The sequence below is a fragment of the Falco cherrug genome, chromosome 20 (genome assembly GCF_023634085.1).
Source record: "Falco cherrug isolate bFalChe1 chromosome 20, bFalChe1.pri, whole genome shotgun sequence".
Classification (NCBI taxonomy): Eukaryota; Metazoa; Chordata; class Aves; order Falconiformes; family Falconidae; genus Falco; species Falco cherrug.
In genome coordinates this window covers 1,333,702-1,348,617 of record NC_073716.1, presented here as the reverse complement: position 1 = coordinate 1,348,617, position 14,916 = coordinate 1,333,702, and the positions used below count along the sequence as shown (strand labels likewise).

At 45.4% G+C, this 14,916-nt stretch overlaps 1 protein-coding gene across 8 annotated transcripts in view; it reads left to right on the top strand.

The window, feature by feature from the left end:
* Nucleotides 1–14,916, top strand: part of TANC2 (tetratricopeptide repeat, ankyrin repeat and coiled-coil containing 2) — a 247,598-nt gene that overhangs the window by 82,309 nt on the left and 150,373 nt on the right. For 3 of the 8 annotated variants that reach the window (XM_055697500.1, XM_055697498.1, XM_055697496.1), the window contains exons 4-5: nt 9,190–9,261; nt 14,724–14,792. In XM_055697500.1, the coding sequence (XP_055553475.1) occupies nt 9,190–9,261; nt 14,724–14,792 (141 nt within the window). Of the gene's footprint in view, nt 1–9,189; nt 9,262–14,723; nt 14,904–14,916 lie in introns of all 8 variants that reach the window. The other 5 variants (XM_055697493.1, XM_055697494.1, XM_055697501.1 and 2 more) reach the window with 3 other exon arrangements.

The following is a 14,916-nucleotide window of genomic DNA, read 5'->3' as shown; positions in this document are numbered from 1 at the left end:
ATTTTGTCTGAAATAAATCTCTTATCATTGATGGTGCTTTCCATCTCCTATGTATAAGGATAAATATTACATTTACTCCAAACCAGTTATCAAAATACTATTTGAAGTGTTTGCTCACAAATTGTGAGAAAAACATGCCTTCTAACGTAAAATGAGTATTATGTCCAATTATTAAACCTGTTAATTGTCTTGTCTTGTAAAATAGATAATGCTTACATTTAATCCCACGTCAGGGAAATTATTTTTGACTCAGGTGGTTTGATCAGCTTTCTCCAAGGCATCCGTCAAGGTTCCTCAGCCTTTATTGAGTGGGTGGATAAAATTCCATCTCTTGGATCTGCATTTGTGTTTCCTTACAATGGCTTACGAAGAGGCGAGCGCTTTTTATTTTTCTCCTCTGTGAAGGTTTTAACTGTGGCTCCTTTATCTGCTCATCCTGGGTGACTCTGTATTGCCCCTATAGGAGCTTGAAACATAATTTCAGAAAAAATAATTATAAGTTGATGCGCGTAGATTGCTGCAAATTAGTACCTTTCTGATTCAGTGACAGTAAACATTACATTCAGCTGATTACTTCCTACACTGCCCCATTAACTTTTATGTAGTTTCCAAAAAGACCAGCTTTACATTTATTAAATGATTAAAATAGTGAACAAGTGAAGCTATTTCTACTCCTTTTAGCAACTAGATTGAAAGATTGTTCATAAAACCAGATTTTAGGGACAAGTACTGAGAATTTGAACAGTAAATCTGAAGGAAATTACTCTGATAAATGCAGTGAACCGAGGTGTCTTATGTGGCTGAATTTTTAGAAGCACTGATGTGATTTACCCCAAACCTCATTGACAGAAAATGGAACTTCAGGACTCTGAACGAGTCCAATTCTTTTAAAAATTTACTTCACTGGCCTTAATTTTATATTGAGTTCACATCCTGTCATTTTTTCTTGATACTGTTTTTAAAAAATAGGCGCTTTTTTTAAAGGAGAAGAATTGCAGTATATATTTGACCCACTTAGGGGTAGTCTATACTAGAGAAATTGAGTTAAGGTGAATTTTAAATTCTGTTCTATGTAGAATACTGTGGATGTTGCAGACTTTTTTAAATTAAAAAGGCTATGAATAAAAATGAGAAGTCACTAAAAATCTTCAGTGTGAACATGCTCCCAATACACATTTTTGAACAACCAGTCTTGAGATTATGAATGGAGTGGGGGTAGGTTGACTTCTGGGTGATCTTTTGTGTTCACCTTGGCTGTTCAGGGTCCCTGGCTGTCTGCTTTTCCCCTTTCTCCCAGCCCTTTGGGCAAATTACAGAATGATGTTTTCCCTGCAGATTGCCTTATCCTCGTGAGATTGTTCCTTAATGAGCTGGGATGCAGCATAAGTACTGCAGGTAGCTGGCCTTTGTTTATAAATTTACATAATGTACTTGTTAATGCCATTTTAAAGTGCATGAAGTACAAAGTGCACATGTATTTTTATAGTTATGGATAAAATCTGTAATGTAATTTCGTAAGCTTTAGTGGCATAACCCAGCCAGTTCTGGTCTTTAGGTGTGCTAACGAAGAGGCAGTAGTGCTGGCACTCTGCACTTCGTCGTGCCCTGTTACAGCCACCACTCCAGAAATAATTTGTTCATAATGTTGAACATTTTATGATATTCGAGGTTATTTTCAAAGCAGTGACTCGGTCGGAGGCAGCACATACCTTATGTCAGTACCGACACCGCGTTTGCTTACTGCTCCACTGTCCAGTGGGACTGTATTTAACATAGAACGAGGTAAAACCCCTTTTAAGTCTGTATTCATTTTCCACTTCAGCTAAAATATTTCAAAACACAGCCTGGCATTTCCATTTTCTTAAATACCAGCATTTTGTTCACAAGAAGTAAGATAGTTGTGATGGCCCCTGGATTAACAGTTACCCAATACAATATTGTATTTGTGAAAGCATTGCTGTGACTTCCATCTCCCATAGCCTTCTGTAATTAACTGTACGCAGCTGAACAGCTTTTTTTGTTTTGTTAGGTATTTTCCTTTTTTTTCTTTCTTTTTTTTTTTTTTTTTAATCGGACCAGTGATGTAATTGAGGTGGGCTTTTTCCTTTTTGACATTTTGAAATTTCCCTGCTCAGCTTACCTCTGAAAAATACCTGGTTTGGGGGGGCATGCTCTCCGCTACTGAATGAAGAGCTGTTCATCTAGTGTGCGTGGAAGTCTGGGAATTTGAAGTAATTTGTATACCATCACCTTTAAATTAATTGCAGAAAAATAATTCTGCACCCAAATAGTATGCCTTGTGTGTCTTTTATGATTTGTCTGAATTATCAAAGCTGTCCATAAGGGGATTCAACATGTTGGAAAGCAGTCGGGGGGTTCTTTTTTTAATGATACAAGGATCAATAAGCCAGATCTGCCCTGTAGTTCCATCAATAAAAGTCGTCCCCTCAACACCAGCCCCCCAGCCCCCCCCGGGAGGTTATTCTGGCAGGTGTAGATGCTTTGTTCTGTTAGTAAATTAATGCAGTTCTTTATTATTATATTAAACATTATTATAATATACTAATTTTAGCACAATAATATTTATATTTGTTTTCTGAAGCAGAAGACCCCCTTTACAAACTAAATAACCAGGAAGGATTTTTGATTAAAATCACTCTTTGAAGTACCAGGCTCGGTGCACGCTCCCTTCCAGCTCCGTTTGGGCACGTTGCACATAGCCCTCCTGGCAGAGCAGCAGGCGCTACGTTTGGCACATGTCATTCCTTAGCCCGGCTGGAATCCATGGGGATTGCTGAGAGCGAGATTTGCAACTGCCTCTCCTACGCCTGAGCCACAGCGATGCCGTGAGGTCCTGGGACCAGCCCGGCTGCCGTCACCGCACACGTTGATCCATCGCCGCACACGTTGATCTGGCGTGCTTTCACCCCCCGTGGCTGTGTGATTTATTTTTTTCCTTTTTTTTCTTTTTTCTTTTCTATTGGTGGTTTTTGCCTGTGTCTGCAGTTTGGGAGCACGATGGCAGTGGGGAGCCACATCGCCTTGCGTTGCGCCGTGCAGCAGGCAGACCTTTCCTTCCGCAGGGGTGCCAGGCTGGGCTGGGATCGGAGCAGTTCCTAACTGCTGGGCTGGCTTTGTGTGAGTCTTCTGTGTTTTGCAAATACAATTTTGATACGGTGCAGATGTAAAGTATTGATTTCTAAGCTGTTACAGCGGAGCACACTCTGTCGGTCGCTGTTAGAGCAGCGGCACATCTAATGCAGTCGGTTCTTGCAGCAGATTTCCCGGCATGCGTGAAGCAGGCTGACCCACCCTTTTATTTTTCTGCGTTAAAAATCGCTTTGTCAGATAAAAGACCTGACAAGACGTTTAGTCACGTTGTGTGTTTTAGGCGCCGTCTGCATGAAATAGGGGAACAGGAATATTGGGCTGTGGGCACGTTATTTTATTTAAAACTTGTTGTCTTTGCCTTGAATGTGAACACCTGGCAGCGAGGTGGTGCTGAGGGTGCTGTGCTGTGTGCTGACGGCAGGTCGTGGTGTTGCAGATGCATCTTGCTCGTATTTACAGACCGGTTTTACTAATTGCGATGCAGTGCTTTGTGCCGTGGGTTTCTTGGGCAGGGTTGCTGAAACCCTTGAGATTTTCTTTTCCCTTGGGGAGCGGTCGTTCAAAGAATGCAGTTGCTGCGTGTATTGGGGAGGATTTGTTGTGTCACTGGGTTTAAATGGAGAACTGGTGGAATGGGGGTGGGGGAGGCAAGCGGGCGAGGGAGAAGAGGGGGGAAGCAGGCGTTTCTCAGCCCCATTTACAGCAGGAGAGGCTGCTTTTCTGGAGCTATTGCCAAACGTGATAGTTGAGCTTGCTTAGTGTCTTTGTAATTGAGAGAAGGAATTAGTAGCTATTGCTGTTTGCTGTATGCTCACCACGTAATCAGCCCCTCGGACAGCCCTCTCTGGGTTTCTGACCCCAGTTTCTGCCTAACAGCCCAGCTGGAGGGATGTTAGGTGCTGATGAGGCAGCATCTTTCTGAAATTAATGTGTAAATCTTAATGGACTTTTTAATCGCTAAGATTTTTAAAAATAAAAAAAACCCACAAAACTTTTCCTCCCTCTTACTGTTATCTACAAGAGAACATGGATTACTGAGTCAATATTTTACTATGTCGTTCACCTCCCTTGCGGCATTTGCAAAAAATAACTGTATTCTGTTTCTCATGGCAACTTTTGTAGAAGCTCCTTAACCAGGTGTGTTTTGGTCTGTTCTGATCTTTATTTTAAATTAACAGGGCTATCTGTTTTCTAGCAATTATTTTACAACTGATTTACTTTTGGTGACCTCTTTAAGATGTTGCATCTGAGGCTTTGTCAATAACTGTGGTGTCTCACCACGCTGACAGTTGTCACAGCAGCAGGGTTGATTGCACTTCCATCAGTGATACTTTCTGCAAACTGTTGTCCGAATAGTAGGTCGTGCCTATAAATCCTAGCTATTGATAAAGCAAATACTAACTACCTAAAATCACGCATAAATAAAATAACTGTAACAGTATCGTGGGAACATCAGAGCCCTGAGAGGCATGCAGAGGTGAACACTATCACCCTTAAACTCAAGCACTCAGAAGTTCAAAAACGTGAGAATTAATGTTCCCTTAGCAACAGTAATTTCCCCCTTTTTTTGCATGTATATTAAGATAACTCTTTAATTATGTATGGTATTGTTCCCTAGTAACCTTGCTTTTCCACTGCAGGGAATGGAGTGTGTTCAAAATTTTGATTTGTAGCAAACAGAGGAAAAAATTAAATAGTTCAATCGTTCAACTCTTAACTGCTGGCTGTTCCTTACCTTCTTCCAGTCCTCTGCCTTTTCTCCATACATTTTCAATCCTGCAGGTACCAGCCTTCTCCACTACCTGGCATTGATTTGTTTGTATTTTTTTGTATTCTATTGTACGCATCACGTCACGATTCCTGCCTGCGAGGGAGAAGTGCCTGTGCTGCCCTGGAGGCCCCGTTCTGCCTGCGGGATGCTCCCTGTTCTCTGCTGCTCTTACTCGGATCGGGAGGGCATGGCAAGGGTGGGTGGTCCGCAGGGTAAGGGGCTTCCTGGGGCAGCCCCCTGCCGCCAGGCTGCCTTCCGTTAGTACAGCGAACCTGTGTTTCGTGTATGCACGCTAGGTGTGCACGTCTGTGCGAGGGACGGCTTTACCCCGGCTGTGCTCATGCTCAGAATGTTCCTCAGCAAGAGCCACTGGATGGTGGGAGAGCGCCCGATGGGCTGTGCCGCCGTTCACCCGAGCTACAGCCTCTGCTGCAACTGCACCGAATGCAGCAGCAGCAGCGTGAGCGCAACCGCGTGCCCACCAAAGTCATACCATACGCTGAGTCATCAGGTTTCTTTTTTCCTTTCCCACCCTCCTAAATTGATTCGGGAAGTTACTTTACTGTGGTCTCTCTCCCCCCCTTGATATATTGTGTAACTTGCAAATGACCCGAGGAATCTATCCCAGGCTCTGGCTTCTGTGCTGAGGTTCCTCTGCTCAAAGCCGGTGGCTCTGGTGGCCAGTTGACCCCCGTTCGCTCCCTGCCGCGGCATCCAAGGGCTTTAGGGAGCAGGACCGGTGGCCATCAGCCCGGTGGCTGGTGCTGGCTCTGGAAGCGTGACTACTGGTTCTGTTCCACCCAGGTGACTGTGCAGGAGGAGAGGTCTTGTCCTTCCAGGTGATGTTAAATGGATTAATTCCTGCTTGGCCATGAAGTATTCCAGCAGTACTGCTGCTGGCGGGCTGGCACCCTGTCTCTGTAAGCTCCCATCGTGTCTTTTTTAAATTTACTGCACTTAAAAAATACCTGCTTTGCTTCAGTAGGGAAGCTGACTTCTGAGAGGCCCAAACCTACTAATTTTGGGCTAAAACCTCTAATAGTTTTTTCTTTTAAAATAAAGAACGTGCTTGTCTCCTAGATTTATTCCATTGTAGAATATCCAAGTAGCATTTAGAATCTGTCTTCCAGGCAGCAGCTGGCTTTTCTTCCCTACTGAAAACGGTGTCGAGGAAAAACCTTGTTGCTCCCCTTTGTGGAGGAACCGGGTTTTGGAAGAGCTGCAGAGCGGTTGTGATGAAGCGCGGGTTGACGCGTTGATGCTCTGCTTCCCCTCTTGCACCTCGTGGTGTCAAAGCAGGCGACGCGCTCCTGCTCTCGGTCTGCAGCCCAGCACTGGGTAAGGGGGGCTCTGGTTGCTGAGATGGTTACAGGTCCCCAGGGAATGTTTTTATCTTTTTCCCTGATCTTCTGAATGCCCCAAGCGGAGGAATGATGCTGGATCACGTTTGTCTGCAACAAGCAGATCTGGAGCCGGTGGGAGCGTAATCCCGGCTGGGTGCGGAGGGCAGACCTTAGATCTGCAGGAGTGGGATGGGGCTGTGCTACGGCAAGACTGTGCTGAGGGTGCGAGGGCAACATGACTCTTTAAAAGAGCTCAGTTATATGGAAAAAAATAATAATTGTAGGAGTGAGCACGGGTTCATGCTTGGTCTGTCCCTTCATCTCCAGAATCCATCCCACCCAGCCACATGGACTAGGGAGGTCAGGCATCCCTATGCTATTAGATTTTAAGCCCAATTTAGTCCTTCAAGTCCTTTATTAATTTATTTTTTCCCTAACTTTCAACACTCTTCCATCTCCATTGGGCATATATTAGAGTTTGGGGTGTTACGTCGCTCTTTCAGATCAATTGGAATAAGAGCATTTTAAAGTTCAGTTGGAACATCTGTTTATGATAGTGAAACGGTTATTACCATGATGAAATATTGGCTGCCTTTGGCATTCAAGAGTATTGAACTGAAATGAGAGTTAAGTTGTTGTCTAAATCTTACTGCAAAGCACCACGGAAAAAGTTATTCTCCGAATTCAAGAAAACTTAGAAAGCAATTTCACGTCCCCAGACATTCCTTTTGTTTTAAAAGTTATATTATATATAGTTATAAAAACCAAAAATTGCATTAGATTTTGAAGTCTTATTTCAGAGTTGGTTTTTTTTAAAAGTGATTTAACACAACTGTGTAGCATTGTACTGTCCACAGGGACCTCTGGGTTGTTCTGGTGGCAGGAGGGGCTGTGGGGTGCATCAGTGCCGCGCAGCCGGACCCTCGCACGTGTGAGCTGCAGCGAGGGCACGTCCTGCAGCATCCCCTCCACCAGCGCCCACCTCCACCGGCACCGCTCCAGCCCCCAGCCCGCTCCGCACCGGCGGGGAGAGGTTTGCCAGGACCCGCCTGTGGATTAGCTGGGCTGTACCGGTGAGGTGTCTCTTCTAGCATTGCTTCCAATAACTATCAAAAACTGAGTTTGTCTTTTGGTGAGGATTGCACGGCTTTTGATAAATACAGGGTTATACTCCTGGCTTTACGACTGTGACTTTGTTTGTAACCCTCGTCTTCTGAAACTTTCCATCCTTACAGTTATCTTCCATTTGTTTATTTATGTTTGGAACTCAAAGGGTTGGTTTTTTTTGTTTTCTTCCTAACTTAGAGGTTGTCCACGTGGGCTCGTAGCCGGGCGCCTCTAGCAGTGATGATTCTATCTGTGTGCAAAGCCGTGTTCAAAACCAACATTGTGTATTACAAGCGAAAATACCGAGATAGTGATCTATTAATACTCTTTTATGCCAGCTGGACTGTAGGAAGGCTCACTGCTACTCATCCCAAGAGGGTTCCTCCAGGCTGACATGGCTCCTGTGAGCACGTCAGGACTGCAGTCATGTTTGCAATGTCACATCCTCCTTGCAGCCAGGGCAGGAAAGCGAGGAAGTCATGGTCTGAGCGCCTGGGACGCCTGGCAGTTGTGGTGGCTTATCGGGACCGAGCTGGTCGTCACAGGGTTTCTAGGTGGCTTTCGGTGGCGTTGCGGGGCTGGCCGTGCCGTGTGGCTGCTGCGTGAGCAGGGCAGGACGCAGAGGGGACAGCAGGACAGCACGCTGCATTGCTCGCACCAGCCCAGGTGCCTGCACGGTGCTTCAGGGACACAGGGGGCTGGGAGCGTTTTGCCAAGGGATGAGGGAGCAAACCCCCCTCCATGGCCTGGGCTGTGGCCCTGCTTTTGGGGGGCTGGGGGTGGGCTTCAGTTTTGGGTCACCGTAGCAGTTGTGCGGTGGTGCTCCAATACACGACTTGCCTTTGGAGCCAGGCTAACAGATGTAATTCGCGTATTGTATGAGTTGATAAAGTCGAATTAATTTATGGCGTAACAAATAATGCTGGGGATATATGGATATAAACGTATCAGAGTGCAGCTGCTTTTAGTATAATCAAAAAATAAAAATGCTAAAATAGACTATTGAGTTTTTAAACAGCTATTTAAGAATTCAGTTACTTCAAAACTATTTTTAAAGATTCTAAAAGCTTCCCCTTCCCCTACCATAAGGTGTAATAACCGCTGAAATAGATCCTGCTTTTAAATGTCTGGTTTTGCTTTTTCACAGTCTGCATAGCTAGACTTCTTTTTGCTTTCAGCTGGCATAAACCCTGTGTACTCAAGCATCTATATTGATGTGCATATCTATTGTTTCTAATCTGGTCAGTTGATCAATGAAGACCAGCATGTAATTAATTCTATAATATTGCACACAATGTCCCACTCTACGTTTATCCAGATGGATTTGTTATTTGTTAACAGTAGCTGCTTCCCTAAACAGTTTCAAGAGGATATAATGAGAGTGGTTTTGTTCTTCCTAGCCTTCCCGTTTTTTAGCTGACAAATAATTTTGAAGGGAAGCAATTTCAGAGAATATTCCTTTTTATTTATTTTTTTTTCTTTCCCCTTCTTTTTTCTGGATCTCTCTCTTCAAATGCTTAATATTTGTTGATATTTTGATATAATAGTCCAAAGTGAAGGAACTAATTGAAGATGCACGATTTGGTTACTATTTCATTCAAATGTCTGTGGAGGTCAGCAGGAGAAGTTAAAAGCCTGCTTGTATCCTGAGGACCTCACAGATCTCATTTCCAGTGAGCTGGGGAGAAACTGGAAGGGACACCAAAGGAGTCAGCAGCTTGCCCCAGTTTCAGTCTGCAAGAGGGACCTTTGGTTCTGCTGTTCCTACGAGATAGGTGATGGTACTCAAGGAAAAGTTGCGTCTGCCTGACCTGTCCACTATGATGTTCTACTTCTGCTGTTTTGGTTCTCATGCAGATGGAGGGAACGAGGAGCCACCAGACCGAAGACAGGCAAGTGTAGACTCCCGTCAGAGCCGATCTGGGCAAGGTAAACGTTAGTGTTGTTCTGCCTCAGTCACTCGTTTCTCATTTGTTGACCTTTTATATATAACGTTTTGTGTTTTTCGTAAGACTGTGTCAGCCGACAGAGTTTTGTAACCATCGTTATGATCCACATAGCTACAAATTTACTAATATTCACGACCCAGACTAGCTTTGTATAGTTGGAAGGCGTTGAGACCAACCCGTGGGGCGGCGCAGGCGTACCTGTAGGTGTGCGGCATCGGCGTTTTGCAGATGGAGGGACGGAGCTCTGCATGAGGGTGGTTGTTGGGGCTGGTGTAAGAAGTCTTCAGCACGTACCAGTGCAGATCAACAGGTCACTCGGTGGCCGCTTGCCTTCCCTGTTGATTGCAAAGGGGAGAACCTGGCAGGTTCTCAATAACCAGGTGGTCCTTCCCCCGGAGCCCGTGATGGGATGGATTGGGGGGACCTCTGTGCTCCTGTCTGGGGCTGAACATCTGTGTGGTACCTCTTCTGCTTTGTTTTGTTTTACTCTACAGCAACAGGGCAAAATGTCCCAGGAAGAGAGTAGTAACAGCAGGTTTTATATTGTTTAAGTAATGATTTGACCAACTCTTGTTGAGTAGCCATCCTTCACGGTAGGCTCGGTGTCAAAGCCCCCGCTAGAGCCGTGTAATGGCGTTTGCTGCCACTGACAACAGCAGCATTTTGATTCCTGCTGGCTTACGTGTCCTTTGGAGTAGCTTACTTAAAGTTTTAAGTGTTTTCTCATTTGTGAGGGTTGTGAGAACGCTGGTATTTTCACGGAGCTCTTGAGACTAAGAAGCATTTTTTGGAATTATGGCTCTGGTCGGTGCTGCGTTGACTTCTCTTTGGGATTGTGGCAATCATTTTCTTTCCATTTAGGTTCAAGTCTGTTGTTGTCATGATGTCCTACTACACAGACGTTTTCTCCAGAGCAATGTTCCTTTTCGGCAGTATTCCTGTGTTGCCCGGGTAAAATTTTTGCAAGTGATTGAAGCCTGCGATCAGAATTAGGGGGATCGGAATTTAGAGTTAAAACCCTGAAGCCCTGTGAAATGTCAACAGCTGAAACTGCCCTGTTAACAGAAGATCTTTGAATTATCTTTTTGTTACTCTTTGAAAATGTGTTATTTTAAATTTTCTTATTTCAAAACATAAGAGCTAAAATTAGGAAGGAACAAGGGAATTCAGAGCTACCTGTACCCCAGGATAGCTCACATACAAGTAGAGTTTCCGTGCTTGGAGAAGACAGGATGAATGGGGCTCTTGCCCAGGCACTGTCAGCTCAGAGATGGTTCTGGTGTGTTATTCCGGAGGCCGAGCCTGGCCCGCGTTGGCTGCCGTCAGTCCCGTAATGTCCTTTCGTTTGTCTGGGCTTTGTCCCTTGGCTCGTTGTTACAAGATGCAGCTGCTGGTGGGACTTGGCCGCTGGGTTCCCCTGCGCTTGTTTCAGGCGCTTCTGCTCCCTCCCTGTTTGTTCGGCATCTCGGCTGCTGTGGAAAAGTACCAGTTTGGGGCAGAGACCGTGGGCTTTTTTTGCAAGTACTTACTTGCTGAAGAATGAGCAGCCTGTCCCCGTTTGCCTCAAGGGGTGTGACCCTGGGAACTGCAGTAGCTAGCGAGATGGGTCAGCGTGAGAGGGAGCAGAGAGGGAAATGGGTCAAAAATACTTCCAGCTTCTTGGAGAAACAAGCTCCTGTGCTAAATATTTCCGCTTGGATCGATGGATGCAATTGTAGACGCGGGATATCTGCAGCGTGGAAGAAGTCCCTCTGCTCCATAGGAGTGTTCTCTTTCACTTGGCCCCGGGCAGTCTGTAAGCTGCGATCTGCCTGCGTGTCCGACGGCTGGTTTTCACGCGGACGGATTAAGGGGTGCGTTATGCTCAGATAAACCAGCCAGCTGAAATGAGGCACTCGTCGTACTTCTGTTTAAATGTCCACTTGCCGCGTGTGATGCCCAAGCGTTACAGCTGCCTGGAAAGTGTTATCATCTTGGCAAACTTCAAAAAATTGTTTATTAGTTCATATATGCACTTTGCAGTAACATCTTAAGTATATTTTATAGACAAACCATCAAAGTTCCAGTTCAGCTGGGAATGATCCCTAATTTGAGGGTTTGAGAAACCCAATATTTTTTCTGACTGAAACAAATTGTAAGGCTGTTTCAATTTACCTTGTTTGCGTGTTTGTTTGCTCTGTTGAGGATGAGAGAGGAAATTTTGTCATCTGTGGAATGAACATAGTGTGTTGTGGGTATTTTGTGAGTTCACTAGTTTTGTTGCAAAGCATTTGAATTTTAAGAGGGAAAACACTCCTGAAGACTTTGCAAAGATAGAGTTACTTTATTTCTGTATAAGACAGTGCCCAAAGTTGCCCTTGGCTTTGGGTAAAGATTGGTCAGAGATACTGGGAACTTACACCATAATAACCAGTGACACACACACTGACTTGTGGGTCTTTCTCAGACCTTAAGTTGCGGAAGATGCCTGATGTTCATAGTTCAGAACCTGAAATCTAGTCTGAGGAAATCTGAAGTTTAGTTTTAAGAATCAAAATCAATGACGGAAAATCTTTTTTATGTGCCTGCTGCCAAATGTATTTTGAAAAAACATCGTAGCTTGTTTTTGTCGATGCTGATGCCAGTTTTGGCACCGATGCTGGTTTGTCTTTCCTGGCACTTGCAGGTGATTACGAGTAGGCTTGCAGAGTCAGCAGAGGTGTCCAGCTTGTGATAACCCTGGAAAAAACAAGGTCCTTGATCAGCTTACGTCAAGTAAACTGTATCTGGAGCTAGTAATTGCAGTTGGCAGTGCGGAGCTGGAAGAAGTCAGGGTGTTTTTTCTTGCTACACTAGCGGCATGCTATCAAATTATGCCCTCCTGGAAAAATTATGGCCAACTTCCCTACTAAAGCCACTGCACCTTTTGGATGAGGAGCAAAAAACCATAGAAGCAAGACCATCAATCGAGTTTGAGCTCTGCTGAGCAGTGGTGCTGCCCCGTCTGTGCGAGACGTGGGCTCGCTCTCCAGCAAACCTTGCTTGTCCTGTCTGCACGAGGTGCTGCGTCACGTCCGATGGGAAGAGCCCAGCGAAATGGCACCTCTGCAGCTGTGGCCATCGTGCGTGGCCGTGCTGGTCGGATGGTGTCAGGTGGGAGGGAGACCCCAGGGTGGTGCTCGGCTGCTGAACCAGGGTGGGCGGGTGGCTGCTGTCTCCCTTGACTGCTTTTGTAGTCCATGGAGAGGTCATGGATGGAGTCAGGGGGTGTCCAGGATGGGGTGGTTCTCTTCCTGAAGCAGAACCTAAACTCTCATCGCTTCTAGACGCGCTCCTAGGCTGCGTGCTTGGATGTGGGCACTGAAATTCGATGAGCGGAACGCACTTTCAGCCCATGCAAGTACTGCCGGTGTGTGTGACTGAAGGCAGCCGATGGGATGCTTTGGAGGTGGAGATGAGCACAGCTGTGATATCTGTAACGAAGCGGTGCTGGTGGTTGGTGGGTTGCAGTGGCACGCGGCAGCTTCGCTTGGATGGGCTGGGGTTGAGAGGCGAGGCTGAGCCGCTGCTCGTGTCGAAACTGCAGGGGAACGGTGGTGAGGCAAGAGTTCTAGTTTTTTCTGACTCCAGCCATTTTTTTTTAATCTAAGTATCTATAAATACATATCTATTTACATGTGTGTGTATATATACAAAAGACACAATACTGTCAGATCATCAACTTTTAATTAAAATAAAATACAATGATCTGTTTCCCCTTAAAGGGATGTACTCCATTAGAGCATTCATGTGCACGCTTAATTAAAGCAGCATGAAATGAATAGAAAAACATCAGTGTCTGGCTCACAGTTTGTGGCAATAATGACAATCTCCGATGAATAAAACGTATCGAACTGTAGTGTACTTACTAGAGCATAGTGAAGTTAAAAAAAAAAACCACAAAAACACACAAACCACCTCTGCAAGGATTAGGCTTTCAACATATATTGAGTAAATTGCTGTGAATGTGCCAAGTGTTCAGTAAGCAAGAGAGTAAAAGTTGTATTTTGAACTGTCAGAAAAAGTGCACGTGTCAAGTGTGTTAGTGTTTGTTTTGGTTCCTTGTAAAGAACGATACAAAAATGCGGAGAAATGTTCCTGAAAGTTGGCAGCAGCAAGGGATGGATTTTAGCCACAAACGCCGCTCCTCCAAGCACGCTGCAGGAACTTGGCCAAGTTTTTTGACAGTTGCTTCAATATGGGGTTTTCCTCTGATAGTAACCGATATGTTGGGTTGTTCCCGTTGGCCTCTGGATGTCTGGAGGGAAGTTGGTCCATCGCCTCCTCTGGAGTACCCCATGTTTGAGGCATTTACTCTTCTGTCTTCTCCCCCCTTTTGCCTGCTGAACCTTCCGTCTGGCGGTTACATCCTCTCTTTGCAGCACCTCCTCGCAAGGCACCGAGAGCAGCACGGCTATCGAACGGAGATAATGGAAGCCTTTATGGAGGAAAGTAGGCATTAAAAGCTGAAATCCATCTCTTAAAGGTGTGGCACAAGTGTAGTCGCCTTACATTATCAGTAATGAAATATTAACGTGAACAGTTTCAGGTTGTTTTTGCAGATGAATGATTAGCCGTCTCTGTTAAGTTGTTCATCTTACTGGCTGGAGGTGGAGAGCCCCGTGTCCTTGACCCTGGGGGGTGGAGAGCCCCGTGTCCTTGACCCAGGGGGTGGAGAACCCAGTCTTCTTGACCCAGAGGTTTCCATGTCCTAAAGCTGATGGGAGGAACTTTACGGCTCCCAACTCGTGCTGGTCTGGAGCACCTGCCCTTAATTTGTCATTTGTATTTATTGCAACAGTTAGTGTGCTGTGCCTTCACTGTTCTATCTCCACTTGTTGTCATGTTACTTGGTGTCTTCCACGTGGATCCGTAGCGGTGTGGCTCCCATATGGGCGCTGTGCATCTCTGGGCGCTTCTGTACGTTTGTTGGGGGAGAGTCGGCCGCGGTGGCTGCCTTCGGAGGCTCTTGTTTGTTTGTTTGTTTATTTGTTTTGAGCCTGAGGTCCTGGTGTTGAAATTGAATTCAACTGGAAGTTGTTTGTTTTTTTTTAATTAGAAATCCACAATTTAAATGCACGAAAAGCTTACCAGTAAAAAAGATGATTCTTTTTTCTGAATTATATATAAAACTGGTGACTCCAGGACTCTGAATGACAAACGAAAAAAAAATAAATACCAAAAATCAATTCTTCATGGTTATGCTGTTCGTATTCTAAAGAGGTGTGCTGAGATGTTCCAGAAATATAACTTCTTCAAAGGAAGCACCGAGGCGGTGCCAGAAGAACGGTAGCAGCCGTCCCCGCTACCTGCGGGAATGGTGTGCAGCAGGGCGGCTCCGTGCATCCCCTGGCGAGTGCTGATAAAAGCAGGAGGCTCCCTTGTCTGCTAACCAGTTCCTTTTTGTGTTTCTATTCCCGCCAGGCACCTCCACAGAGAACGACTGTGCTTTTGAACCCGACTACGCTATTCCGCCACTCCCAGTGACCGAAGGTATGCAGCACATTCGGATTATGGAGGGCATGTCCCGCTCCCTTCCATCCTCCCCCTTACTCACACATCAGTCTATCAGTGTTCGGCTCCAACCTGTGAAGAAGTTAACTGGTAAGGACTTTAA